This window comes from Dipodomys spectabilis, unplaced genomic scaffold (genome assembly GCF_019054845.1).
Source record: "Dipodomys spectabilis isolate Male_0828 unplaced genomic scaffold, ASM1905484v1 ptg000163l, whole genome shotgun sequence".
NCBI lineage: Eukaryota > Metazoa > Chordata > Mammalia > Rodentia > Heteromyidae > Dipodomys > Dipodomys spectabilis.
In genome coordinates this window covers 8,195,809-8,222,246 of record NW_024870840.1, presented here as the reverse complement: position 1 = coordinate 8,222,246, position 26,438 = coordinate 8,195,809, and the positions used below count along the sequence as shown (strand labels likewise).

Genomic DNA, 26,438 nt, shown 5'->3' with positions numbered 1-26,438 from the left:
ATATGGTTCTATTTTATTCAGGTTCCTTTAGCCCTACACTCCAAGTCTGTAAATACTAGTGATTCAGTTTCCTAAATGAGAAACTCTGAAATCTTCCACAACTTCTGTTTTTCTCTATCAACATTTTCTTATAGCTTTTCTAGATGTCTCAAAACTCTATCTTTTCTGAGACAGGATCGCGCTATGTAGCCCAGGCTGGACTTAAACTTAACATCCTGTAACTTCAAACTCCTCTTAAGTACTGGAATTACAGGGATGTATCACCAAACCTCCCAACAATAACTTTAAATAAAAAAATTAATACGCACACTTTTATCCCATTCCAAAATGTACTTACTTCCTTTGTCGTGACCATGTTATCTCTCATTTCTTTGATTTCTCTAATACAAGTCTAATCTACACTGTGCCACCAACGTGCCTGTCAAAATTACATTGGGCACCGGTGGCTCATAACTGTAATCCTAGCTACTCAGGAGGCTGAGAGCTGAGTATCATGGTCTGAAGTCAGCCCAGGCAGGAAAAGTCCTTGGGACTCTTATCTCCAATTAACTACTCAGAAAAAGCCAGAGTAGCCCTGTGGCTCAAGTGGTATAGCACTAGTTTTGAGCATAAAAAGGTTCAGGGACAGTGCCCAGGGCCTGAGTTCAAGCCCCAGGACCAGAAAGAAAGAAAGAAAGAAAGAGAGAGAGAGAGAAGGAGAGAAAGAAAGAAAGAAAGAAAGAAAGAAAGAAAGAAAGAAAGAAAGAAAGAAAGAAAGAAAGAAAGAAAGAAAGAAAGAAAGAACGAAAGAAAGAAAGAAAGAAAAGAAAGAAAGAAAGAAGGAAGGAAGGAAGGAACTCTTGTCATGATTCTTCTGTCATGAAAACATTGTCCAGTATATCCATAAAACAAAATTCAGCTTCTTGGAATGAGCCCTTCCACAATCTGGACTTATAACACAATCCAACCTAACTCTACAAGTTTTTATTTTGCCTCATCTCCCTTCAGCTACTTCCCATTCTCTTCACATTCCTCAAATAGGTCATTTCCTTTCTTACACGATTCCCACAGCCTGAAATGTCCTTCAAATAATTTCACAAATGCTTACTTGAGCATCTACTACGTATTAGACACTACTCTGAGGCCTGCAGAACAAAAATAAGATAAAGATCCTTCTGTCAATGAGTAAGGGAGACTAGTAAATAAACAGAAAATAATAATGCACTGTGATACACAAAATAGGAAATACAGAGCAAACGGGCAACACAGAGGAGAGAAGTTAACTGGAGGAAGTAGGGGAAAAGACAAGATGGGAAAGGCAGACATTACCACGAGCACTGAGCAATGAAGGAACCTAAGTTCCTTCCACAAAGTACAGGAACAAAAACTGCAAAAACAAAAACATACATCTAAAACTAGCCCACATGGTAAGTTTTATGGTTATTTTCACCATAATTAAAAATGCAAACATTTTTCAAACTGCAATGTGGGGAGTATCTTAAAATCAACCTGGATGAGAAGTGCCTACATTCCCTTCCTTGTTAACTTGTCAAGCTGGCTCATATTCAAAACAAGCCCTCTTTTGTGAGGGCTTTGTGGTTCTCTTAGCCTAGGTCTCCTTTGCCTTCCTTGAAACAGCCATTGGTCTCTATATATGCCTATAACAAGCACATCACATTGTGTGGTATCTTCCATTTACTCCTGTTTCCCCTACAAGGCTGTGAGTTCCATTTTCATACATAGAAACTATATCTACATAAAACTTTTAATTGCATTCTTAATTAATTTACTACTAGTAATCTGTGCCAGGCACAAACTAACAGCTTTTCATACATTTTGTCTCATTTCATCTTATACCTATATAAAGATAAGTATGTTCTTATTTCCATTTTTAGAGGCAAAGGACTTGAAATGACAGGGTGGTTATCTCGCTGAAATACCATATATAGTTGAGAAGTGGAGATGTGAAGCCAAATTGAGATTAAAGACAAAACATTCAGTAAATAAAGGTTTGAAAAGGGAAAGGGAGAGAATGGGATCTGAATATTAGTTGATTAGACATGGCAGGGAAAACTGGCCTATTCTAGATCATGCACTGTGTTATATGCCTTGCTGGAGTTTCATTTAAAATAACTGACCTTGGAAATGCTCATCATCCCTAGTCATAAAGGAAATGAAAATCAAAACAACTCAGATTCTATTTCACCCAGTAAGATTGACCAACATTGTGTATTTGAAGAACAAGAATGTTGGCAGGAATATGGGCGAAAGGAACCCTACTGCACTGTTGGTGGGAATGTAAACTAGTAAAACTACTCTGTATGGCATTCGGAAGGTTCCTCAAAAACTAAACACAGACCTTCCCTGAGATCCATACACAGCACTCCTGGGAATCTACCTTGAACATCATGAGCCAGGATATGATAAAGACATCTACACATCTATGTTCATTGCTGCACTATTCACAATAGCCAAGATATGGAAACAGCCCAGATGCCCTACAATAAATGAACAGACCCAAAAAATGTGGTACCTGTACACAATGGAATTTTACACAGCCATTAGAAAGAATAAAATAATGTCATTTGCAGGGAAATGAATGAAACTAGAATAAATCATGTTAGGTGAGCTAAGCTAAACAGTACAAACAGTACATTTTCTCTCTGGTATGTGGAAATTAGATCTAAAATGCACTGGGATACGATAAATTACACAGGATTCTAATGCTCACACACAGTGAGACCAAGAGAGGATATTCTTAGGAAAAAAACCACAAAGGTGCAATGCCTAAGTTCCTTTTCATATAATATACATGCTGAAATGAACTCTAACATATGGAAACAAGAACATTCTTTTTCTTTCTTTTTTCCCTTTTTTTTAGTTTTTAAAAAGTCTTTGATGATTCTATCTTCTTTACTTTATGTAGTGTCTTTGGAAGAATTGGAGGGAGAGCATGGAACTCTGGGGGGAAAAGAGTAGAAAAAGTGCAATAGTGGAGCTCATTGGACATTGATGAAAGTGAACTATACAACTTGTAGATGGAGATGGGAGGGAAGGACTGGAAGAGAATGAGGGAACAAAAGACACAATATGAAAGAAATTACTCATTACCTGACTCATGTAATTGTAATCCCTCTGTACATCACCTCTAGAGTAACAATAAAGTAAATTAATAAAAGAAAAAACTTCCCTTACAAAATCATCACAAGCTGTAGATTTTGTAGTAAAACCAAAACAAAAAAAGGTTCAGGAAAGGTACATTTCTTACCTTGAATCAAAGGCCTAATAAGAGACAAGGGTATGGGGCTGGGAAGGTGGCTCAGTAGTAGAGTGCTTGCCTTGCATGCATGAGGCCCTGGGTTCAATTCCTCAGCACATAAGCAAAAAAAGCCGGAAGTGTCACTGTGGCTCAAGTGGTAGAGAACTAGCCTTGAGCTGAAGAGCTGAGGGACAGCACCCAGGCCCATGACCAATCAAAGAGAGAGAGAGAGAGAAAGAGAGAGAGAGAGAGGGAGGGAGAGGGAGAGGGAGGGAGAGAGAAGGGTATGGACTAAGTTCTCTCCAGCATTTTTCATTTGATTCTTTGAGAAGTATCAAGATTTCATCCAAAAAAATACAAGCAATTGGAAGGGAAATCCATCTAGTTTCTATATTGCATTCACCCGATTACTTGTATCTGTCCTGTCAGTGTGGCTGGTCATGCTCCTGCCCTAAACTTCTCTTGTACCAAATTCCATTGCCCCTTCCCTACTCAAATATATTCAAGTATTTCTCCAACAATTCCCTCCTCTCTCTTTTGGTCATTAACCCTCTCCCCCTTTTACTGGATCATTCCTATCAATCATCCACATCAAATTTGCTATAATTTCTTCCATCTTAAAACAATGCAAAATTCCAAATCTTCACTTGAGTTCATTTCTCAATCCAGTTGAAGTTATCATTTCCTTTCTATGCCAGAAATTATCTCAGCATAAACTCCTCTGCCCCCATTCTCAATTGAGCTCTCATTTACATTTCTACTCACTACTGTACTGAAATGGTTCTTCAAGGACACCAATGGCCTTCCAGTTGTTAAATGCAGAAAACCATTTCAATATCCAATTTCATTCTCCTTTGCCCTATCCACACCTATCTAACACAGCTTATGCTGTCTTCTTTCTTAAAACTTCCTTGCTTTTCCTTCCTTCTTTCCTCAATGACAGTTCCTTCTGTTTTCTTCACTGTTTTCATCACTTCAACCAAAAGCCATTAAAAGTTAATACATTATGTGGTTCTTTTTGTAGCAGACATGCTCTTTCTGACTGTTTTATTTATCTGTAATTTGAGTGACTTTCTTAACCTGACCATACACCAACTGGCTAACAGGAGTCTCAGAAGAAAGGTGTGGGATGAAGAAAACCCATTTGGGGATTGCCAGGCCTAATCTCTACACAGATGATCTACAATCCATTCTTGCCTCCTTTCCATTGTAGTGTGTTCCTGCCATCCAGTTGGATCAGCTATCCTTCCTTTCAGCTCAGTGACCTTCTGTGACCCCAGCAATGGTGACTGTCCTTGTAAGCCTGGGGTGGCAGGACCCCATTGCGACAGGTGTATGGTGGGATACTGGGGCTTTGGAGACTATGGCTGCAGACCTTGTGACTGTGCAGGGAACTGTGACCCCCTCACAGGAGACTGCATCAGCAGGTACGTGTGCATGCCTTTTGCTCACATCTACGTGTAGTGCAGATTCTTTGGAAGATTTTCAAGTGATTTAGAAAATATATTATTTTCATATCTCTGAACAATTTTTGTCAGTTTGCAAAGCCAAGTAATCTGTTCTTCCAAGATTCTGAAGGTCATCTGGTTCATTTTGCAAAACAAATTATCTGTCATAATAAATAATTTCTTAAAACACTGCTGCTTTTTGGAAAGTGGAAATATTGGAAGATAGATGATAAGGTTTTAATCTCTAGGAATAGCTTCATATCTACATAAGTTCAAAAATGTTCTGCAATAAAATCATCATTTCAACTGTTGTAGAACGTGAAGCAAATGATGTCTTAGGCAACCTCAGCTTCCAAATAGGCATATATAATATTTGCCAAATGGAGGCTAACCAAAGATTTCTGGCAGTTACTTCTGTCCCTTATTTAATAGTTCAATCATGTGGAAAATGAAACTGGAAAAGAAACCTTGACCATAGTTTTGATGGCAACAATAAAAGGTGTACATCAATTTGGTCTTGCCTCTTGCTCCCATTGGTAGCCACATGTGGAAAATGGAGGCATCATCAACTGTAAGAGAAGCACATTCTAGAAGCCCAGTGTTTATGGTCTCAGGCATTTAGAGGAGCTGATTGAAAATATGCTGTTCCACATTTACCCCTACCAGCTTCCAAATGGTAAATTTAACATGGCTATGAAATAAACACTCACATATCTTCCTGATAAAAATAATAATAAAATAAAATAATCATTTCTATCTTATTAGTAATACAGACCTAGACTGGTATCAAGAAATTCCCAACTTCCAGTCCATACACAATAAGAGTGAACCAACCTGGGAATGGGAGGATGAGCAAGGATTTTCCGCACTTCGACATTCAGGTAAGACAAATTAAATTGAGTGATTAATTATCCATGTCTGGTCTTGAGGAACAGTGAATGTGACAAACTAGAAGGTCTGCACTGGGATTTTATTGTAGGGTTGAATAAAGTAATAGCCCCACGAATATGAAACTGAAATATAACCTAGAGGTATTCTAATACACTTTTGTCTATATCTGATTATTATGGTAATATAAGTCATTAGTATAGAAAATTTGGAAAATGTAAAACCTCGCATAAAAGAAAAACTTGCCCCAAATCTCATTTTCCCACTGCTAAAAATTTGTATATTACCTTCTCTCTAAAACTCACTCATTACACAGTTAAAAGCTGACTGAATATATCAGGTTTAGAAATGCACAGACTCATTTAAAGGAAAAATATTCTAGTGGTGCTGAGGCTCAAGTGGTAGAGTGCTAGCCTTGAGCTGACGAGCTGAGGGACAACACCCAGGCCCAGAGTTCAAGCCCCATGACTGACAAAAACAAACAAACAAAAATAAAATAAAATAAAGGAAAAATATTCTTACAGATTTAGTCGAACTTAATAACTGCAAGGCAAAAGCTACTGTGAACTCTATCTTAATAGCTTTTGTATAACTAGAAAACAAGAGTCACTTAATGATATAAATATAAGCCAAGTAGCAAAATCAGTAAAATTCAAATAATCAAGATTAGTTGAACATGAAATACTGTTCAGAACATAAATCTAGCTCTTTTAAGTTGTCCAAATCTGTAGTTTCCTCTGACACAATTATCCTATTTCCTCTTTGGATGAGCATACTGTGATATTGGTGTAGATATTTTATTTCTGTATTGAACCTGTCCATACTTGTAGAAAGTCAAACATTTTTATTCAGGAACCAAACTGTTCTCCCCAGACCCCTCTTTGAGGGTGTTGGGGATTGAACATAAATCCTTGCATTTGCTAGGTATTCTACCACTTGAGCCATACTCCTAGTGAACCAAGTTGCTCTGTAACACAAACTCAAATGTGAGCATGAAGCCTGGCTCTGGTGGTTCACACCTGTAATCCTAGCTACTTAGGAGGCTGAGAGCTGAGGATCACAGTTCAGGCAGGAAAGTCCATGAGACTCTTATCTCCAATTAACTGCCAGCAGGAGGGGGCGGGATAAGGGGGGGAACCAGAAGTGGTGCTATGACTCAGCATGATAGCATGCTAACCTTGAGCAAAAGAGCTCAGGGACAGTGCCCAGTCCTGAGTTCAAGCCCCATGACTAGCAAAACAAAACAAAAGAACAACAACAACAAAAATGTGGGCATGAAATCTAACTTGGGGCTCACCAAATAGTACAAATAAAACTTTAAAGCTAGTGTTATGAAACATTTACAAGCAGCTACAGTGTTATACAAGAATACGTTCAAAGTGTTATCAGATCTCACACTTTCCCATATATGCTTCCAACTTTCATCTGAAGTACGAGATGTTACTGATATATTTGAGTGTACCAAACCACAACCTCACTAGTACTTCCTTCTTCCTCAGAATAACTACAATCATAAATTTATTTGTTTTCTGTCTTCATGTTTTAATTATTTTATTACCTATTGTTATTTTTTAAGTCCATGCATATAAATTACCTACCTTTTAAAAATAGTTTTGATCTCAGTATGTGTGGGGTTTTTTTGATTTGCCTATTCTATTAAGTAAATATATTAGTTTTATTCTCCTGCTTTTCCATTTCGGATATTTCTAATTTTCTACCATTACAAACAATGGTTATCATGAGTTTTTGGATTTGTTTTTGTTTTTTGGTTGTGGGGCTTGAACTCAGAGCCTGGGCTCTGTCTCTGAGCTCTTTTGCTCAGGTTCTACCACTTTGAGCCACAGTGCCACTTCTGGTCTTCTGGTAAATAACTGGAGATAAAAATCTCACAGCAGCCGGGTGCTGGTGGCTCACACCTGTAATCCTAGCTACTCAGGAGGCTGAGATCTAAGGATCACGATTCAAGGCCAGCCAGGGCAGAAAAGTCCATGAGACTCTTATCTCCAATAAACCGAGGAGTACGCTAGCCTTGAACTGAAGAGTGCAAGGACAGTGCCCAAGCCCAGAGTTCAAGCATTATGACCAACCAAAAAAGAAAAGTCTCACAGACTTTCCTAGGCTGGCTTTGAACTGTGATCCTTAGATCTCAGCCTCCTAAGCAGCTAGGATTACAGGCATGAGCCACCAGTGCCCTGTTGGTCAGTTTAGAACAAGAAAGAAGAGTGGGGGGGGGGGGGGATGGGGGTGTGAAAGGGGGGTGGGAGGGAGTGGAGAGGGGAAGGGATGGGAAGGGGAAACAAAGGAGGCAACAATGCTTGATAAGAAATGTACTCACTATCTTGCCCATGTAATTGTAACCCCTCTGTATGGCATTTTCACAATAATAAAAAAAAGAAAGAAAGAAGAGTGGGAGAAAAATAAAGTAATATGAAGTTGCCATATTTATCTTTTAGGCATTTGAAAAAGAAAATAAATCTTTACCTTTTATTTGCCTTAATGCTACTTCATCTGAATTTAAAAATGTTAACTTTGAAAGTTTACTTACACTTTTTTGAAACAATGCGTCTTTATAATCCCCCCACCATGTTACCTGCTAGACCTGATTGTGAGGACTGTAACACATCACTAAGCCCATCAGTCATGTTTTGAGGGAACTGGAAGAATAGAGCAAGTAATGTGCTAGATCAGAATGACTCCAGACTTTCACATCTACCACAGCTGCTAGTCTGTGATGTCCCTGGGGAGCCTATGAGATTCATGTGGATGAGCTTTAGATACAGGAAGACTTTGTTCAGTTTCCTGCTGAACAACAAGGTTCCCTTTGGGTGTAGGAAAGTTCTCCTGGGTGCCTTGATGACCAGTTTGTTAAGCATGTTATAAACAAGCATATCCTCTCTAATCTAGGTAATATATATCTGTTGATCTATAATCAGTTTCTATTCAAAAACTTTTCAAATACAAGTGTATACTAATATAAAATACAAGTACAATAATAAATACAAGTATTGTATTAATAAAGCACCCTTGGGAGCTGGAAAGGTGGCTCAGTGGTAGAGCGCTTGCCTTGCATGCAGGAGGCCCTGGGTTCGATTCCTCAGCACCTCATAAGCAGAAAAAAAAAAGCCGGAAGTGGCACTGTGGCTCAAGTGGTAGAGCACTAGCCTTGAGCTGAAGAGCTGAGGCATAGCACCCAGGCCCAGAGTTCAGGACCCATGACCAGACCCCCCAAAAAATAAAAAATAAAAAAATAAAGCACTCTTAAATGTATGCTTCCTTTTTTATCTTTCCTTCCCTCTCTCCTTCTTTCCTTTCCTCCCTTTTTTCTTCCCTTCTTTTTTTCCTGTGTTCTGTCTCTTTCTCCCTCCTTTCTTCTTTCCCTGACTTTTGTTTTGTCATTTGTAGGGCTTGAATTCAGAGCCTAGGCGCTGTCCCTCAGCTCTTTTGCTCAAGGCTAGCACTCTATCACTTTCAGCCACTGCTCCATTTCCAGTTTTCCGGTGGTTAGTTGGAGATAAGAGTCTCACAGGACTTACTGCCCAGGCTGACTTTGAACAGTGATCCTCAGATCTCAGCTCCTAAGTAGCTAGGATTACAGATGTGAGCCACCAGTGCCTGGCTCCCCCCCCCCTTTTTTTTTGAGGCTAGGGCTGGAGTCTAGGTCCTTGCACTTGCTAGACAAAGATTCTACCACTGTCCTATATACCCATCCCCTTGGTACCCTTAACTATTACCATTTCTTGTAAGAAAGAAAACACCAGATGTGAAATTTTACCTTCTAAATAACAAAACTGGCTTTAACATACCACAGAACTATAAATGATATTCCTTTTCAAAAGTATTCTAAAGCTGAGCACCAGTAGCTCACACCTGTAATCCTAGCCACTCAGGAGACTGAAATATGAGGATCACAGTTCAAAGCCAGCCTGGGCAGGAAAGTCTATGAGATTCTTATCTCCAATTAACCACCAGAAAATTGGAAGTGGTGCTATTGGCTCAAGAGGCAGAGCACTCACCTTGAGCTGAAGAGCACAGGAAAAGCTCCCAGGCCCAGAGTTCAAGCCCTACAACTGACAAAAAAGAAAAGAAAAAAAGAAAAGGAGTGTAAGAAAATTCAGCTTGAAAATAAAAGAATCCAGAACACAGGTGGAGAGAGTAATTCTCAACAGCAGGATGAACACCTAACTCCAAGGTGCCAGAAAAAATGGAAATTCAATGGCTTCAGAAGTAAATGAATTTGTAAGTGGGGTTAATAAGCAGAATATGAGACACCAGAGTTGCTCTTGGTCAAAAATACATTTGTAAAACCCATTAAGCATGTTTACTTACTCAAGCAGTGGTCAAGGGCTTGATGTTTTTGATGTGATTTGAGTCTAACTTGCAACTTAATTACTAAAATAACATTTCCAGGGCAAGAGGATTACTTACAGAGTATTTTATTTTCTTTATTGAATCCATAAAAATAAGTTGGAATTTTTTTAAAAAAATTAATGTTCTAGGCACCTAGGATAACTAAGCACTTTTCTCCCCTCCTAAATTTCTTTTTTTGAAAATATTTCTAGGTTGAGGCATAACAAGAAAGTTTTCCCCTCTTGAATGATTTTTCACTGTGTTGCTCAGACTATTTTTCAATGCTAGGCTTCTTAAGTCACTGGGCCCACAGGGATATGTCACCAAGTCTGATTTGACCAACAAATTTAGTATCTGATCTCTAAGCATATAAAAAAAATGGATATTACAAAGCAGCCAAAGAAAGACCTTTTAGGTATTCCTAAAAGGCTAATAGGCTAAAGAGAAACAGTATAGTCCATTCTGAGTTCCATTAGGTTTTAGGGCTTTTCTACTTTTTAGCTATGATGCCTTATACAGGTAATTTCTCTGAGCCTTCATTCTTTTTTGTTGTCGTTGTTAATAATGCCTATCTCATAAGGTCATCATAAAAATTAAATAAGATCATATGGTTAAAGTTCTTCATCTATTTCATGACATATTTTATCATTCAAGTTATTGTTATAAGAATTGAATTCACTAACTCCTAATTGATCTCTACCTCCTTTCCTCTCCTTCCAATACATAATTAATTTCCACAAATATGTAATTTTTAATTCAAGTAGCCCCTTCAAACTGATAGCTTTGAAAATCTCTTGAGCTGGGTGCCAGTGGCTTACACCTGTAATCCTAGCTACTCAGGAGGCTAAGATCTGAGGATTATGGTTCAAAGCCAACCCAGGCAAGCAAAGTCCATGAGACTCTTATCCCCAATTAACCACTAGAAAACTGGAAATGGGGCTGTGGCTCAAGTGGTAGAATGCTTGCCTTGAGCTGAAGAGCTCAGGGACAGTGTCCAGGCCCAGAGAAAAGAAAGAGAAAATCTCTTTTTTTTGTTGGCCATGGGGCTTGAACTCAGGGCCTCAATGTGATCTCTGAGCTCTTTTACTCAAGGCTAGTGCTCTACCACTTTGAGCCTCAGCACTACTCCTGGTTTTCTGGTGATTAATTGGAGACAAGAGTCTCACGGACTCTCCTGCTTAGGCTGGCTTTAAAACACGATTCTCTGATTTCAGCTCCTAAGTAGCTAGGATTACAGGCCTGAGCCACCAGTGCCCAGCTGAAAAATCTCTTTATCTAACAAACTGAAGCTAAGCACTAATAGTGAAACAATAAAGGTCCTCCTTCATGCCCTCTATTATTATTCTCAAATCAGTAAGTACCTGGTGCACTGACTCTCATTCAGTATCTGGACCACTAACTCTCAGTCAATACCTGAACCACTCACTCTCAGCCAATACCTTTAAGCAACTGGACCACTGACTCTTCCATAACGTCTGTCCTGTCACTCTTAAGTGTCTTTGCTCACTCTTTTAATCAAACTTCTACTTGTTAAACTTTTTTTTTTTTGGGGGGGGGGGAGGGGGTCGGTCGTGGGGCCTGAACTCAGCTTGGGCTAGCGCTTTACCACTTGAGCTATCATAGCACTACTTCCGGCTTTTTCTGAATATGTGGTGCCAAGGAATCAAACCCAGGGCCGCATGCATGCAAGGTGAGCACTCAACCACTGAGCCACTGTTCCAGCCCCAATTTTTTCCATTTTTTTTTGGAGCAAAATGGTGGGTTTCTTCCAGTACCAGCTGGTACATATTAACCCTAAGATCAATTATTTGTTCTTATTATAAGGTGCTACCTATAACATCAATTATAAGCACTGAAGGTATGGCATTGTTACTACTTTCTATAATTCCAGTAGGTCAGTACTTTATCAGATGGTAACTAATTCAATTCAGAAAGTGACTGCCTTTGAATGACTTTATGGTTGCTTATTTGTAGGGATCATTCAAGGTTTAGAGTGCTATCTGGATTTACTTGTGGACTTTTTCCTTTTTTGTTATTGTTTTTTCTTTTCTTCTCTTTCCCTTTCTTCCTAAATAATTGACACTATTTTCCATAGGTAAATGTGAATGTAAGGAACAAGTGTTAGGAAACTCCAAGGCTTTCTGTGGAATGAAATATTCATATGGTAAGTCTGAAGTCTTCCAATGTTTCTCTATCTTTCAAATGAAGGATGGAGTTTTAAGGAAATGGGTGGCCTGGCTAATGATATTACCACCTTACTTATCACATCCTAGATACTTAAGAAATGCCAAAAAAGAATATATGTTTGTGAAGACTAGATATCTACCTAGTTCTTCCCCAACTTCTTTGAATAATTTGAGCTTTTCAAAAATGACAGGCAATCATCATATAGAAAAAGGAAAATGGAACAGCCTTAAGTATGATGGTTTTTCAAATTCTAAATGGCTTTATATTGGCTATTAAATATATCAAGATGCCTTATCTTGCTAACACATTCTTAATTAGCACTGGAAATTTTTTTATTGCTCCATTGTTTATATGGCCTAAAATATGCATTAGAATAAAGAGAAATTTTTAAAGTAGAGATTTCTGAAGCCAAGTACTGTATTTATGTTCCTGATAACATTGTATTTAATCTTATAAAAGATTAAAAAGTGGCAAGAACCATATAAATCTTATCTAAAATTACATAAATATTTCTCTCTCTTCCATAATTGGCTAAACAATAGAAGAAAACTTTTGAAATGCGTAGTGCCCAATAAAGAGAAGGCAGTTCACAGGGAATAGCATTTACTTTCGGTAAATTCTAAAAGCCAGAAAGAGGACAACTTAGTCCAAAGTCAGTTAGCTCAGTGAAAAATATCTGTTGATTCTCAATATCACATTGGAAGCTCTGAAAACTCATCAATCTTTTAAATTAGCTGTATTAATGTTTTACTGAAGACAACTTGATCATTCTAAAAGATGTAATAAAACGCTTATCTTTTAATGTACTTTTTTCAAGGAAATGTACATATTAAAAGACAATGTACATACATTTTCATTGCAAAAAAATGTTTTTCCCTGTCTAATCTTTTGGCTTATGGAAAAAAACATTTGGTTTGTTTATTCCTTTATAAAATATTTATTGTATAATAGTTGTGAACAGATAAGGTCCCTGTAATTTTGAGCTTATAGGATAGTGAGATAATCATGGTTGAGCATTTAATGAGCATCAGACAGGACCAAGTTCTATGCTAGCCCTTCATGTGTTCATCTCATCCAAACTCTACCTCTAACCATCCAATTGCTCAAGTGAACTTGACCTGTACACTTAGTTTCTTAAAATATACAAGATGAGATGAGTAATACTTAAGACTTCTTACAAGTCTAAACTATTGATAAAAATCTGAGAATACAACCTTACTCTCCGAATATAAGATCAACCAAGAAAGGGTTCTTGGGGTTGGAGGTGTGGCTCAGGTGGTACAGCCAGACAGCCAATGAGTGAAAGCATCAGATGCCAAGTATGAGTCCTGGTTGTGAAAGAGAAGAAGGAAAGAAGGAAGGAAGGAAGGAAGGGAGGGAGGGAGGGTTGGAGGGAAGGAGGCAGGGAGGGAGGGAAGGAGAAAGAAAAAAGAAAGAAAGGAAAGAAGAGAAAGGGAAGGGAGGAAAGAAAGATAGGATTCTTTCATTACACACAATCTTCTATACTCACCTAATGATATGAAAAATAGTTTCCTAGTGTTCCTTAGGTCTGTTTCCCCACTCTAATTTATTGCTTAATCTTGTTGCTTAATCTTCAGCTACATCCATTCCATAGGTGGAAGAGAATGGCAGAATCACAAGCCAAGCAGAATACTGAAGCTCTATAATAATAATGTATTATGCTGAATATTAAAAAAAACTAGAAGAAAGGATTTTTTTCACTTCAGAGAAATGATAAATATTGAGTAATTCTGCTTACTCTGTTTCAAAATATATATATATTAAAATTCATGTAGGTTTCCAACAATATGTACTATTTTTCTGTGTCAATTCAAAAATAGTTTTAATCTGTCTTAAAAATAAAAAGACTCAAGTTCTGCCATCATGCACAAGGACAGATCCATCAATCCTAGACATCTTGCATTATATAGCAGGGGTAGAAAAAGAATAGTAAATGATTGATAATATTAGATATTCACTTTTAGAATATATCCTGGTCACAACAGATTGCTCTCTATCATAACATCATACAGTATAAACGATTTTTAAATAAAAGCTAACAATTCTTCTTGTTTCTCTATAGATTTGATAGCTGAATATATTTATTATATTTGCAATAGGCAAATGGTTGATAGCCTCCTAGTTTAGCGATAAGGGAGGGAGAAGAAAGTGAAATTGCCCAAGAATTAAGAATATTATTAATATAAATGATCCAGTGCAAAGATGAATGATCTTGATGATTTTTAAAGTAAATTTCCACATTCACTTTTCTATTATACTCTGAAATGCCTATTTAAGTTGTCCAAATTTCAGAAATAAGGTGCAATCTATGTATTTTGACTTTTTGAAATATGTTGTTACAGTGCTAAAAATAAAGATTTTATCAGCTCATGATAAAGGGTCCCATGCTGAGGTCAATGTGAAGATTAAGAAAGTCTTAAAATCCACCAAACTAAAGATCTTACGGGGAAAGCGAACATTATATCCAGAATCATGGACAAATAGAGGCTGCACTTGTCCAATCCTCAATCCTGGTAAGCATTTGACTTTCCTATCTTAACACCTACCTTGTCTCATCAATTTGCTACTTGTTTTATGTTCTCTGGGTCACAAGCTAAGTAAACTCATTATGGGCATCTCTCCTTTCCACCATCTGAATTTTTGGAAAAATTCAAATGGAGCTGGGCACTGGTGGCTCACTCCTGTAATCCTAGCCTCTCAGGAGGCTGAGATCTGAGGATCTGGGTTCAAAGCCAGCCCAGGGAAGGAAAGTCCGTGAAACTCTTAGCTCCAATAAATCACCAGAAAACTGGAAATGGCACTGTGACTCAAGTGGTAGAGCATTTGCCTTGTGCTGAAGAGCTGAGGGATAGGGCCCAGACCCAGAGTTCAAGCACCACAACTGACCAAAAAAAAAAAAAATTCAAATGGAATTCTTAGAATTGACATAAAAAAAATTCTCTTGTATGTGTTATATAGAAGTAAAATACTGCAAAATGAACTCCAAGATATGGACACAGAGGTTTTGCTTTATTGTTGTTGTTTCTTAATGTACTATGTGATTTTTTTTTTCTTTTTTGTTTTTCCCCCTATGGTTTACCCCTGTTGTCACTGCATTTGATTTTGGTACCCTGGGTATTATATATACATATCTGAACTAGGGAAAGGAAGGGGAACAACAAAATGGTGAGACAAAGGACAAAGGGGGAACCTATGCAACAGCAATAGTCACAAGACAGTATGTTGGAAATGATCTGTTCAACTTGAGGCGGGGATTGGAGATGGGGGGAAAGGAAAGAGGAGAAAAATGAGGGAAAGGGTCACAAGTTAGACAAGAAATATAATCACTACCTTACTTATGTAACTGTAACTCATCACCTTCACAATAAAATTAAAAATATCTATATATCATAAAAATGGAGATACGTGTATGTGTGAAAAAATAAGTAAAATATTTTAAAACCCAGTAATTTAATATTTTCTGTCCTAAAAGAATAGTCTTAGATTGGTTCCAGGTGTCAATTGCATAGAAATCACTTTCATGAATTTATCTGCCACTAGCATGTTATCTGAGCTCCCAAAGGAAACTCAAATGTAAAATCCCATCTGTATAAATAATATTAAATTGATTTTACTGTTGCATGAGAAGCATCTGTTTCTCTTGGATAGAAACAAGTCTCAAGTTCTCATCATATTGTTTTTCATTAAGTGATCATTCTTGTTTCAAATTAGAAACAGCAGAAAAAAATTAATACATTTTAGAGAAACTTGCAATGGAGCGAAATTTTGTTTGAACCTTAAAATGTATGGCAGGGGTGAAAAGAAGCCTGTGAACAAAGATGTTACTGCTCTACACTCTACAAGAATATGAACACTCTTCAAACTGTGTTGTAGACTATTCACTTCAATTTGAGTACAAGGTTTAGGTTTTTGACTTTAGCATCCTCATTTGCCTTTCTCAGAACCCAGATAATGGCAGTGTAATTCTGAGAGAGTGGGTTATAGATAAACAAATAATTTTTAAGTCCTCTATTTCCAAGTTTATGTATTGTATTGTTTTTTCTTGTTTATATAGTTGTCATCTGTATCTTAACAGTACTGTTGAAACAGGTGCATAATTTATGTTATGGATTTAATTTCTTCTTTCTATGAGCTAGGAAACCGCATTTATGTTAATCAGAAGTCTTTGTAGCCATTAATGCATTTTAAGAAACAAAATACAAAGAGAGAAGAGAGAGACTAGCAATGATAAAATATACCACCAAACATCTAAATAATAAATAAGTTTTTATGTTTTCTCAACTGTTAAGTATTTCCTACACTCTTTTCTACTTTTTAACACTCTTTTCTATTTAACTCGTTTACATTTTAATGTTAAGAAAGGAGAAAAGACATTTAAATAATAAAAATATGTAGTTTCCAAAAATAAGTTGAAATAATAGTAATCCTGGATTTAAATTATAAGAAATTAAGAATCATTAATTTCAGTTCTTCTATTTCCAATGATCTGTGCTTAGGAGGTTTCCTTATTCCTCTTTTATTATCTTGGCAAAAGAAGAAAAAAATACTCTGCTTGGTTTTTCAGTTAAGATATTAAAAACAAAAGCTTGACCAACTGAGCCACCCTCCAGGAAGTGAACTATATTTCCTAATCAGGCTTCTGCCAGAGTCAAAGAATCAACTGAGTTCATCACAATTGAAAACATAAGCCCAATTATTCAAAGAATTCTTGAAAACATGTTTACTTGCTTTGAAGAGAAGATTGGAACCTGCCAAAGCAAAACCAGACACTCTTTCATTTTACTTTGTTTTTTTTTTTCTTTCTATTTTTACAAGTTCAATAGCTAAGTCCAAAGAAAGAAAGCTGATAAGAACTCTGAAACTTTACACCTCAACTTGCTTCCTTTGCTACTTTAAAAAGAGAGCAATCTAAGTGTGTATCCTTGCAAATCTGGCATCTCTTAAATCATGAAAACATTCACTTAGCATTCACGTTTTATAATACCAGTACTAACACTAAAATATATTTTTCCCTTTCTATGTATACAAAATAAAACTTAGTATTCTCAAACATATAGATGTCAAAGCATAGAGATAGAAAAATGTAATGTAACAATAAGATGTAAAATATAGACTGGAGATGTGGTTTAAGTGCTAGAGTGCCTGCCTAGCAAGCTCCAGATTCTCAGTTCAAACTCCAGTATGCAAAGATGTAAAAGATAGCATTATTTTGTATTCTATTTGCTATAAAGTTGCTCTGTAACTTATGGATTTATTCATCACCATTTATATTTATACATTAAATTCATGGGAAATTCCTGTAGTATATATTCTACTGATAGTTTCTAAGTAAATTCATTTAAAATATTAGGGGGAACAACTGGGAGGAAAAAAAACTAGGAGAAAATGAGGGAAGAGATGACACTATTCAAAAAGAAATGTACTCAGTACATGACTTATGTAACTGTAACTCCTCTTTCATCACCTTTGCAATAAACATTCTTTAAAAATTAGACTTAATCTTGAATTTTTTTTTAAAAAAACTTTGTAGTGTTTTTAATTTTTTTTTCTTTTTTTTTTTTTTTTGTCAGTCATGAAGTCTGAACTCTGGGCCTGGGCGCTATCCTTCAGCTCTTTAGCACATAACTAGCACTCTACCACTTGAGCCACAGGGCCACTTCTGGCTTTTTTGGCTTATGTGGAACTGAGGAATCAAACCCAGGGCCCCATGTATGCAAGGCAAGCAACTCTACCACTGAGCCACCTTCCCAGCCCTATTTGTTATTGTTGTTGTCGTTGTTTTGTCGGTCATGAGGCTTGAACTCTGGGCTTCTGGGATGTCCCTGCACTCTTCAGCTACAGGCAAGCGCTCTACCTCTTGAACCACAGTGCCACTTGTGGTTTTCTGGTCGCTAATTGGAGATGAGTCTCATAGACTTTCCTGCCTAGGTTGGCTTTGCACTGTTATCCTCAGATCTCAGCCTCCTGAGTAGGATTACAGGCGTGAGCCACCAGTGCCCAGCTTGTTGTATTTTTTAAAAGAGGATGTTTCTATTTTGGATATTAGATTATATACCAAAACTATTGCATACATACATACAAATATACTTTTTTGATTTATTTATTTTTGGTAGTACTAAAGGATGAACTAAGGACCGTAAGAAAGCTAGGCAGACATTCTAACACTGAACTACATCTCTAACCCTGTTTATTTTATTTTGCAGAAGAGTCTCACTAAAATTGCTTGGGAAATTGTGTTATTCTTCTGTTTTAACCAAACTATATAAAACTATGAATTACAAATATATAAAACTGCTGAAGTCTTACCTCTCCATTGAATAAAGCATAAAATACTATGTAGCTCCTAATTCTGTTCTCTTTTAGGTTTGGAGTACCTTGTAGCCGGACATGAGGATGTAAGAACAGGTAAATTAATCGTAAACATGAAAAGTTTTGTCCAGCTCTGGAAACCATCTCTTGGAAGAAAAGTCATGGATATTTTAAAAAGAGAGTGCAAGTAGCAATAAAGGTATACAGTACATAATAAAGTTTCTCTGTGTACAAAACACAAAATGTAATTTAAAAGAGACCTCAAAAATGAGACTGGAATTTTAAGTGCCAAAATGTAGAGAAATGTTCCAATGAATGGGACTTGTCCAACCTGTCTCTCTTGGATCTATGTTTAAATGTAGTTTTGTTTCATAAAGAGGCATGAAAAATCTTGAGATCTGTTTTCTATGGAAATGAAAGACATAACTAGTGACATATTTTAATAGCAGTATGATACCTAGTAATCCACTGAGGACAGTATCTCTAACAAGGATTCCTCTCAGCTTTGATGCTACTTAAGTAATTAAGGACCTTCTAAAGAATCCCCAACCCTACTATCAGGAAAGGTTTTCTTAAAAAGAGCCTTCTCTTGTCTGTTGTGTCCTTTGGTCTGTAGAATGTTGAATGGAGCCTCTCCATATGTATATAGTATTCTCTTGTATAAAGCACTTTACTACCTACAACTTGTGTTGTAAATGGTTGGAGACTGCTGTTGATGGAAGAAAAGAAGAGGGTATGTATGAAAACCCTACTAAAACAGAAGCACTGCCACACCAAGTGGACAAAGGGACGATGTAAAAGAAATTGTATGATTTAACTCTGAACATTTGGAGAAACTATGTGAGAAACAACATAGAAAGAGAGTATATTGACATGAAGCCTAGCTTTGAGCTAGCGACTAGATTCCAACATAGTGGCCATGGTAATATGCTTGAAAATTAAATACAATGAGACTTTAAAATAAGAGAAAAAAGTCTGAAGTATAGAAATACATTTGCATAAAGGGGAAGTGGACTTTAAGTTTTAAAAATCTCAGCTGTTCATGATGCACTTGTGTACACTTCACAATTAATGTAGACACAGAATTTGTTCTATTTTTGTGTTTAGTATTTAAACCTGAATGTTGAAATAGTTTTGCTCCTTCTCCTTATTAACAGTGTAAGGTCACTGTATTTACTTACTATTTTTAACACAATGTATGTGATAATTTACCAAATTTTTCATCTTCTGAACCCATGCGTAACCATTATACACAAAGTTTCTTCTGTATTTGAATATACATGAACCCACAGTGCCATAAGATTAAATTCACATACAGAATTTATGTTTCCTGAGGTCCTGTGGACTTGCAAAAAATATATATATATTGCTTGTTAATTTGTTTTTATATGTCATATATGTAATAAAGGAATATGATCACCTGATTTTTGTCTCATTTCTTGATCAACTCTTTCAGTGACATTAAACATTAAATTTAGAACTTAAATCTAAATTCCTTAAATTAAGAAAGTAAATTAAGGGAGAAAAAGAAGGCCCAGTATTCTGCCAGTTATTCTAAGATTTTAGAACAGAGTGGGAGCTAATTCAGTCAGGTTTAGGTTCTGAAGCCTTTGGCATGAACTTTTTTTTAAATCAGGTATAAGACAATTCTAATAGCACATTTATTTATAAACTAATTTTAAAAGTAATCAAAGTTTGTTGTTGGAAATTTGAAAAAGGCTGGCGGCATGACAAGAAAATGCAAGGTCCTAAGCTCAAAAGCTAGTCCCACCAAAAGTCAAGTAAAAGAAGTGTGCCCTTGAAGGAATATTGAACCCTGACCCCTTCCTTTGTGTTTTCTGGCTGCCATGAAGTAAGCAACTTTGCTCTCATATACACTCCCTCCATGGCATTCTGCCCTGCCACAGGCTCAAAAGCAACACAGCCAAGTGATCATGAACTGAAACCTCTGACTGTAAGCCAAAATATGTCTTTCCTCCTTTAAGATGCTTACCTCAGGTATTTGTCACCATAGTAGAAAGCTAACATAAGCCAGTCTGTGACCAGAATCTTCCACTTTAGAGTTCCTCTTTCCAAGTACTTTTTTTTTTGCAACATTCAAAAGAAAAAAATGTTCCCGTTACAATAATTTCTTAACATTTTGTTTCTGAACTAACTTGCAGCCGTTCCACTATAGCTTTAAACTTCCTGTGTAACCTTTCACTTCCAAAGTAAGGAGAGAGGGGCTGGGAAGGTGGCTCAGTGGTAGAGCGCTTGCCTTGCATGCATGAAACCCTGGGTTTGATTCCTCAGCACCACGTAAACAAAAAGATAAAAAGCCGGACGTGGCGCTGTGGCTCAAGTGGTAGAGCACTAGCCTTCAGCTGAAGAGCTGAGGGACAGCACCCAGGCCCAGAGTTCAGGCCCCACGACCGCACCCCCCCAAAAAAAAAAAAAGGAGAGATAGAAAGAGGGAAGTGAGGACACAGAAAGAAGGAGGAGAAAAAAAGAAACTTCGTGTTCCTTATTTTTCAAAGCAAACAAACAGTATGAGTCAGTATCCTCATGACCCCATTTCCATTCCATCATCCATCACATTACCACACTTCCTTATATACCTTCTCCACAGCATCTTACCAAATAATCAACTCGGTACCAAGGCAACAGAGGCCAATTAAACTTCCATCTATGGCTTCATATAAACACAAATACTTCCTTTGAGAACTGCTGGGAAAGTCTCTGCCCCCAGAGCTTTGCCCCCATGTACCATCAGACTTTATTAGTCAGCAGAGAGTTGTGTAATCGCCACATACCTATCCACATGATGTGCCTCAGGGTAACATAGTCTATGCCTCTTCTTACATCATTTTCCCTGAAGAGGAATGTTACTAATATTTAGTCTTTGATGCAATGGAAATTCTCAATAATAGGATAATCTTTTAATAGAGTCCACTAAGTGAGGTCAAATCTGTGGGGATGTGACCACAAGTCACAAAACAGTGTCCATCTGGCTATACTAAACAGAACAAGACCTAGTATGGACAAACATAGTTTTGGGGGGGATATATTAGGTTCTTGCAAAAAAATCCTTTTCTAAATGATTAGAGACTTAGAGACTCTAGAGGGTAGGGAAAATCTTAAAAATGTCTTGTGCTGTCTGCCCCTTTACCACTCCTCTGGAATGCCTGAGAATAATATTAGTGAGCAAGACTGATTGGCCATTGAGTTTGGTCACAGGCCCCAGGACTGAATTGCTTTGTGTTCATGGCTCCAATGATAAGCAGAAGTCTCCTAACCTTATCAAAGAGCCAGGGTCACTCATGACTTATTTCCCACAGTTTGAGAGGAAAATGTTTATCAACAACTTCAATTTTGCAAGGGAGATTGGTATGATAAAAATGGAATAAAAGCAAAGGGGTGTGCCTGGTATGACTGATGGTTTGTTTTTCAATCATTCCCTCAGAGAATGGTTTGTCTAAATGGTTTGACTGAAAATACTTTTTTGAACATGATCCCCTGGTCCTTACATTTTTATACTTTCACTAAAGAAATTTTAACTTTTCCCTATTTTTCTGGGATTTGTATCTAATGAAAAAAAGTAAATGTTTGAAACCAGCAATTCTTTTTAAATGATATATTTTAAGATTTATAATTAGCTCATGCATCACAACTAAAAATTCAGAATGGCTGGACACCAATGGCTCAGGCCTGCAATACTAACTACTCAGGAAGCTAAGATCTGAAGGTCACAGTTTGAAGCCAACCAGGTCAGTAAAGTCTGTGAGACTTATTTCCAATTAACGACCAAAAAGCTAGAAGTAGAGTTGTGGCTCAGGTAGAGAGTACTAGTCTTGAGTTTAAAAAAAAAACAAAAAAAACAAAAACGTAGGTCCTGAGTTCAAGCCCTAGGCCCAGCACAGATTTAACATTGGAGAAGAAATACACTGGGTAAAATAGGTATTTCTGTAATGTGAGGCTGCATGTTCCATAGAGAGAAGGTTTTAGGGACAGGAATGTAGCTTAGTAGTAGAACACTTACCTGGAATGCCTAAAGCCTTGGATTGAATTGCATTAACCTGAGCAAGAGGTAACAGCATCCAGGCAAGAAATCTTGCTTACCAGAAAGAAAAATAACCAGTGTTAGCAAAATTTTATAGAATTACAACTGTGATCTGCTCACAACCTCAAGACACTAAACATTTAAAATTAGTGAATTTTAAAAATGAGGAAAAAAATAACAGGCAATGATTAAGACTTTTATAAGTGATGTATTTCTGAAGTGTTTTAAATGTGTTACTCTCACATGTAATTCTCCTTCCAAGCAGTCATAGAGGAGGGGAAGGGGGGCAGGCTACTACTATTTCTGTTTTCTAGATAAGGACTGAAGCACAAAAGATTAACAATTGTTCAAGGGTACTTTGCTAATAATTATGAAGCCCAGGTTTGAATCCAAGCATTCAACACATACTTCATATTTTTAAACACTAATTCTGACTAATTCTTACATTCAGAAAAGTGTCCCTGGGGAGTGATGCTAGCTGCACTATTTTTTTCACTGGCTGTCTTTTCTGGTTTCCTTTTCTTTTTTGGGGGGCGGGGGGGAGGCAGGGGTCCAGTCATGGGGCCTGAACTCTGGGCCTGGGCGCTGTCCCTCAGCTCTTCAGCTCAAGGCTAGCGCTCTACCACTTGATCCACAGCGCCACTTCCAGCTTTTTTCTTTTTGCTTATGTGGTGCTGAGGAATCGAACCCAGGGCCTCAGGCATGCAAGGCAAGCGCTCTACCACTGAGCCACCTTCCCAGCCCAGGTTTCCTTTTCTTTACTCAGAATTATAAAGTATTTTGCTCCCTGAATACATAATTTTCTGCTGTCTTTCTCACTGTTACATCACCATTAGAGTAATGCTGCTTGCCATAATTTATACTAAGATGAGATTATTAAGACTCCATTTTTCAGGCTCAGTGGTAGAGTGCTTGCCTAGCATGCATGAAGCCCTGGGTTAAATTCCTCAGAACCACATAAACATAAAAAGTCAGAAATGGTGTTGTGGCTCAAGTGGGAGAGCATGAGCCTTGAGCAAAAGAAGCTCAGAGACAATACCCATGCCCTGAGTTCAAGTCCCAGGACTGGCAAAAAAAAAAAAAAAGGACTCCATTTTCCCCCCTTCCACTGTTTTTTCTCTTAGTGTGGCCTTTGAAGATCCATTTGAGCAAAAGAGCTGCTTTTGAATTTATTAACAATGAATTAGATATCATGAGATTTAACAGGGCTTCCAATTGTCTCTCTAGGCTCTGACTTGTGCTGTGTAGAGAAATTCTGCTTGCAAAATGAATAAGAAGGAAAGAATTCTACTAGAAAGAGACTAAGAAACAGAAAAAAGGAAAACTAAAGAATCTAAGCACTTTGTCCAATGAGAAAAGGCAGGAAATAAAGGACAAAGACATAAAGAATGAAGGAAAGTAAGAACTGGAAGTGGAACCAGGTCTTTTAGTCTACTAGAAATATGTAAAGTATTTCAAAATAGAACATTCAACCAAAAGGGAGGACAAAAAAAGAGAGTTATAAGGATCAAATATGATCAAAGTACTTCATATGTATGTATGCAAATAAAATAATTCAACCCATTAAAATTGTTTTAAAAGGGGGAAGGAGAATTAACAAAGAGGAATAAAAAGGGTAAATTTGATCAAAGTATATTCTATGCATGTATGGCAATATTACAGTAAACCCTTATGTACGATTAGCATGTTAATAAAAGTAACATATATATGCAAACCAGTGCTCTATTGTTTGGCACCATAATTTATATAAGATATTTCTAAATACTTACTACAAAATTTTTTCTGTCTAACTTACTTGCTGTTGTCTGTGTTAGAAGACCTAGAAAAGCTACAGATCAAAATAATACAGAAACTTCACATAAATAGTAAGTAGGAAATTAGAAAAACAATGTTTTATTATATACAAAAATATAATTTTAAATTTGCCATTTACAAAGTGCCTACTCACAAAATACTATTAGTAACATTGCCCAAAAAGCTTTTTCAATGTACATGTTTATCATAATTATGACTCTTTGTTTTCATTATGTGCCAGATGCTATGCTAAACTTCACATAGATCAGCTTTGTAATAATAGCTTTGTTAAGTCAGTTAGGCTGAAACAGAGCCAGGAAAAGGCAAATAACTTGCCCAAAGTCATAAAATAACTAAGTGGTAAAGCTAGCCATCTACCTTTACAATTTATACTTTTTACTTTAAAGCTGCTCTAATACAGCCTTAAAATCAATTATTCTTAAGTAGTACTGTAATTATTGGCAGACATGGACTATTAATGAAAACATGGCCTTTTAATCCCTGTAAGGGAGTCTCAGGCTCTTCCCTTGGTGACTATTTATAAAGGTCAGGGTATCCCACCGCTGCCACCAAAAAAATAAAAAATAATAAAGGTCAGGGTAGGGACCAGGAGGAAAATTTTAATGAGTATTGGTGGCAACTCAGATACAGGTGGAGTACAGACAAGACTGAGAAATCCTGCTCTAAGATACTATTTTGCAGTAGATCCATAAAGTCAAAGAATTATCCATTAGCTCTGTCCCTGCAAATATGTCTCCAATTGGTCATAAATCGATTTGACCTTTGACACAAATTTCATGAATAACAATTCTTAGTCCTGTTATGGGGATAAGAACTAAATTACCAATGCTAGAGGTATATAGTTCAATGGGAGAGCATTTGCATAGCTTAATCCCCAACACTGAAAAAAAGAAATACTTAAGTTACTTAAGAATGAAAATGGTACCAGGCACTGGTGGCTCACAGGAGGCTGAGATCTGAGGATCATGGTTCAAAGCCAGCTCGGGCAGGAAAATCTGTGAGACTCTTATCTCCAATAAATCACCAAAAAACCGGAAGTGGAACTGTGGCCCAAGTGGTAGAGTGCTTGCCTTGAGCTGAAGAGCTAAGGGACAGCACCCAAGGCCCAGAGTTCAAGCCCTGTGACCAACAACCAAAAAAAAAAAGAATGAAAACATTGAAAGGCTATACCTCTAACATTTATACTTATTTCTCAACCTGGAATTAAACTGTTAAGTACCTAAAGTTGTCTTTGATGCCTTAACTTCTCAATTCACTTAGGGTCATCTTCTCTCCCATGTCCTGAGCTTAATATTGTTTGGGAATCACACTAAGATAACAAACAAAACCTAAATAATCCTTAAATAATACTTCCCTCTGGTATAAAACAGAACTTAACCTATGAATATGTTACTCTAGACCAAAGGATTGATAGATGGATAAAAATAAAATAATTCAAATGAGATATTTTCCCATTTCCTACTTCCCAATTTCCCCATACACAATGTTTTATGACCCCAAGAAGCCATGCATGTGTACAGAAAGCTTTAATGGGTGATTCTAATCATGAGAATCTCAGGCATTGGTGGCAGGCCAGTGGAGAGGATATTTTTGGTCAGATGTGGCTTTCAATGCCTCATAAATCAGGCTGCCTGGACAGCTTCCTAATTTCCCTTTAGGCAGTGCCAGTCCTGCTCACATACTCAATTTCACCACCACTACCACCATCCCCAGAAAGGCTCAAGAAGTAAGGAGAGGGGTGAAGTAGTGTCATTGGGAATGGCCAACATAGAGACTACCTCACTCCCTCACTCAAAAAAATGAGTATTCAAAATGCAAATAAATATCAATAACCATGCACACTACATTTTCCTTTTCTCATTCTTGCAAATAAGAAGTAAAATACAGGATATCTTCTTTGCTAGATACAGAAGAAAAAATCAAAATCAAGAAAATATATATGACTTGCCTCCCTGTAAACAGTATCTCTTTATATCAGAAGCCCTTCTGTCCTGCACACAGAGATTCTCTGACCTCCTACATGGACAGTTGCCCTTCAGTGACCTAGAGAGATTTTGATAACTGAGAGTACAAAATTAGATATTTTTATCAGCATGTGCTCTGCCTCTGGTAAATGTTATATTAAATCACTTGAAGTAAAAATACA

General features: G+C 37.1%; 1 protein-coding gene across 1 annotated transcript in view; it reads left to right on the top strand.

The window, feature by feature from the left end:
- The window catches only part of Ntn4 (netrin 4), a 97,858-nt gene extending 77,996 nt beyond the window's left edge, over positions 1 to 19,862 (top strand). The window contains exons 6-10 of the mRNA XM_042693191.1: positions 4,452 to 4,665; positions 5,452 to 5,567; positions 12,017 to 12,085; positions 14,472 to 14,642; positions 18,493 to 19,862. Of these exons, the coding sequence (XP_042549125.1) occupies positions 4,452 to 4,665; positions 5,452 to 5,567; positions 12,017 to 12,085; positions 14,472 to 14,642; positions 18,493 to 18,629 (707 nt within the window). The 3' untranslated portion in view covers positions 18,630 to 19,862. The remainder of the gene's footprint in view (positions 1 to 4,451; positions 4,666 to 5,451; positions 5,568 to 12,016; positions 12,086 to 14,471; positions 14,643 to 18,492) is intronic.
- The last annotated feature ends 6,576 nt before the right edge of the window (positions 19,863 to 26,438 follow it).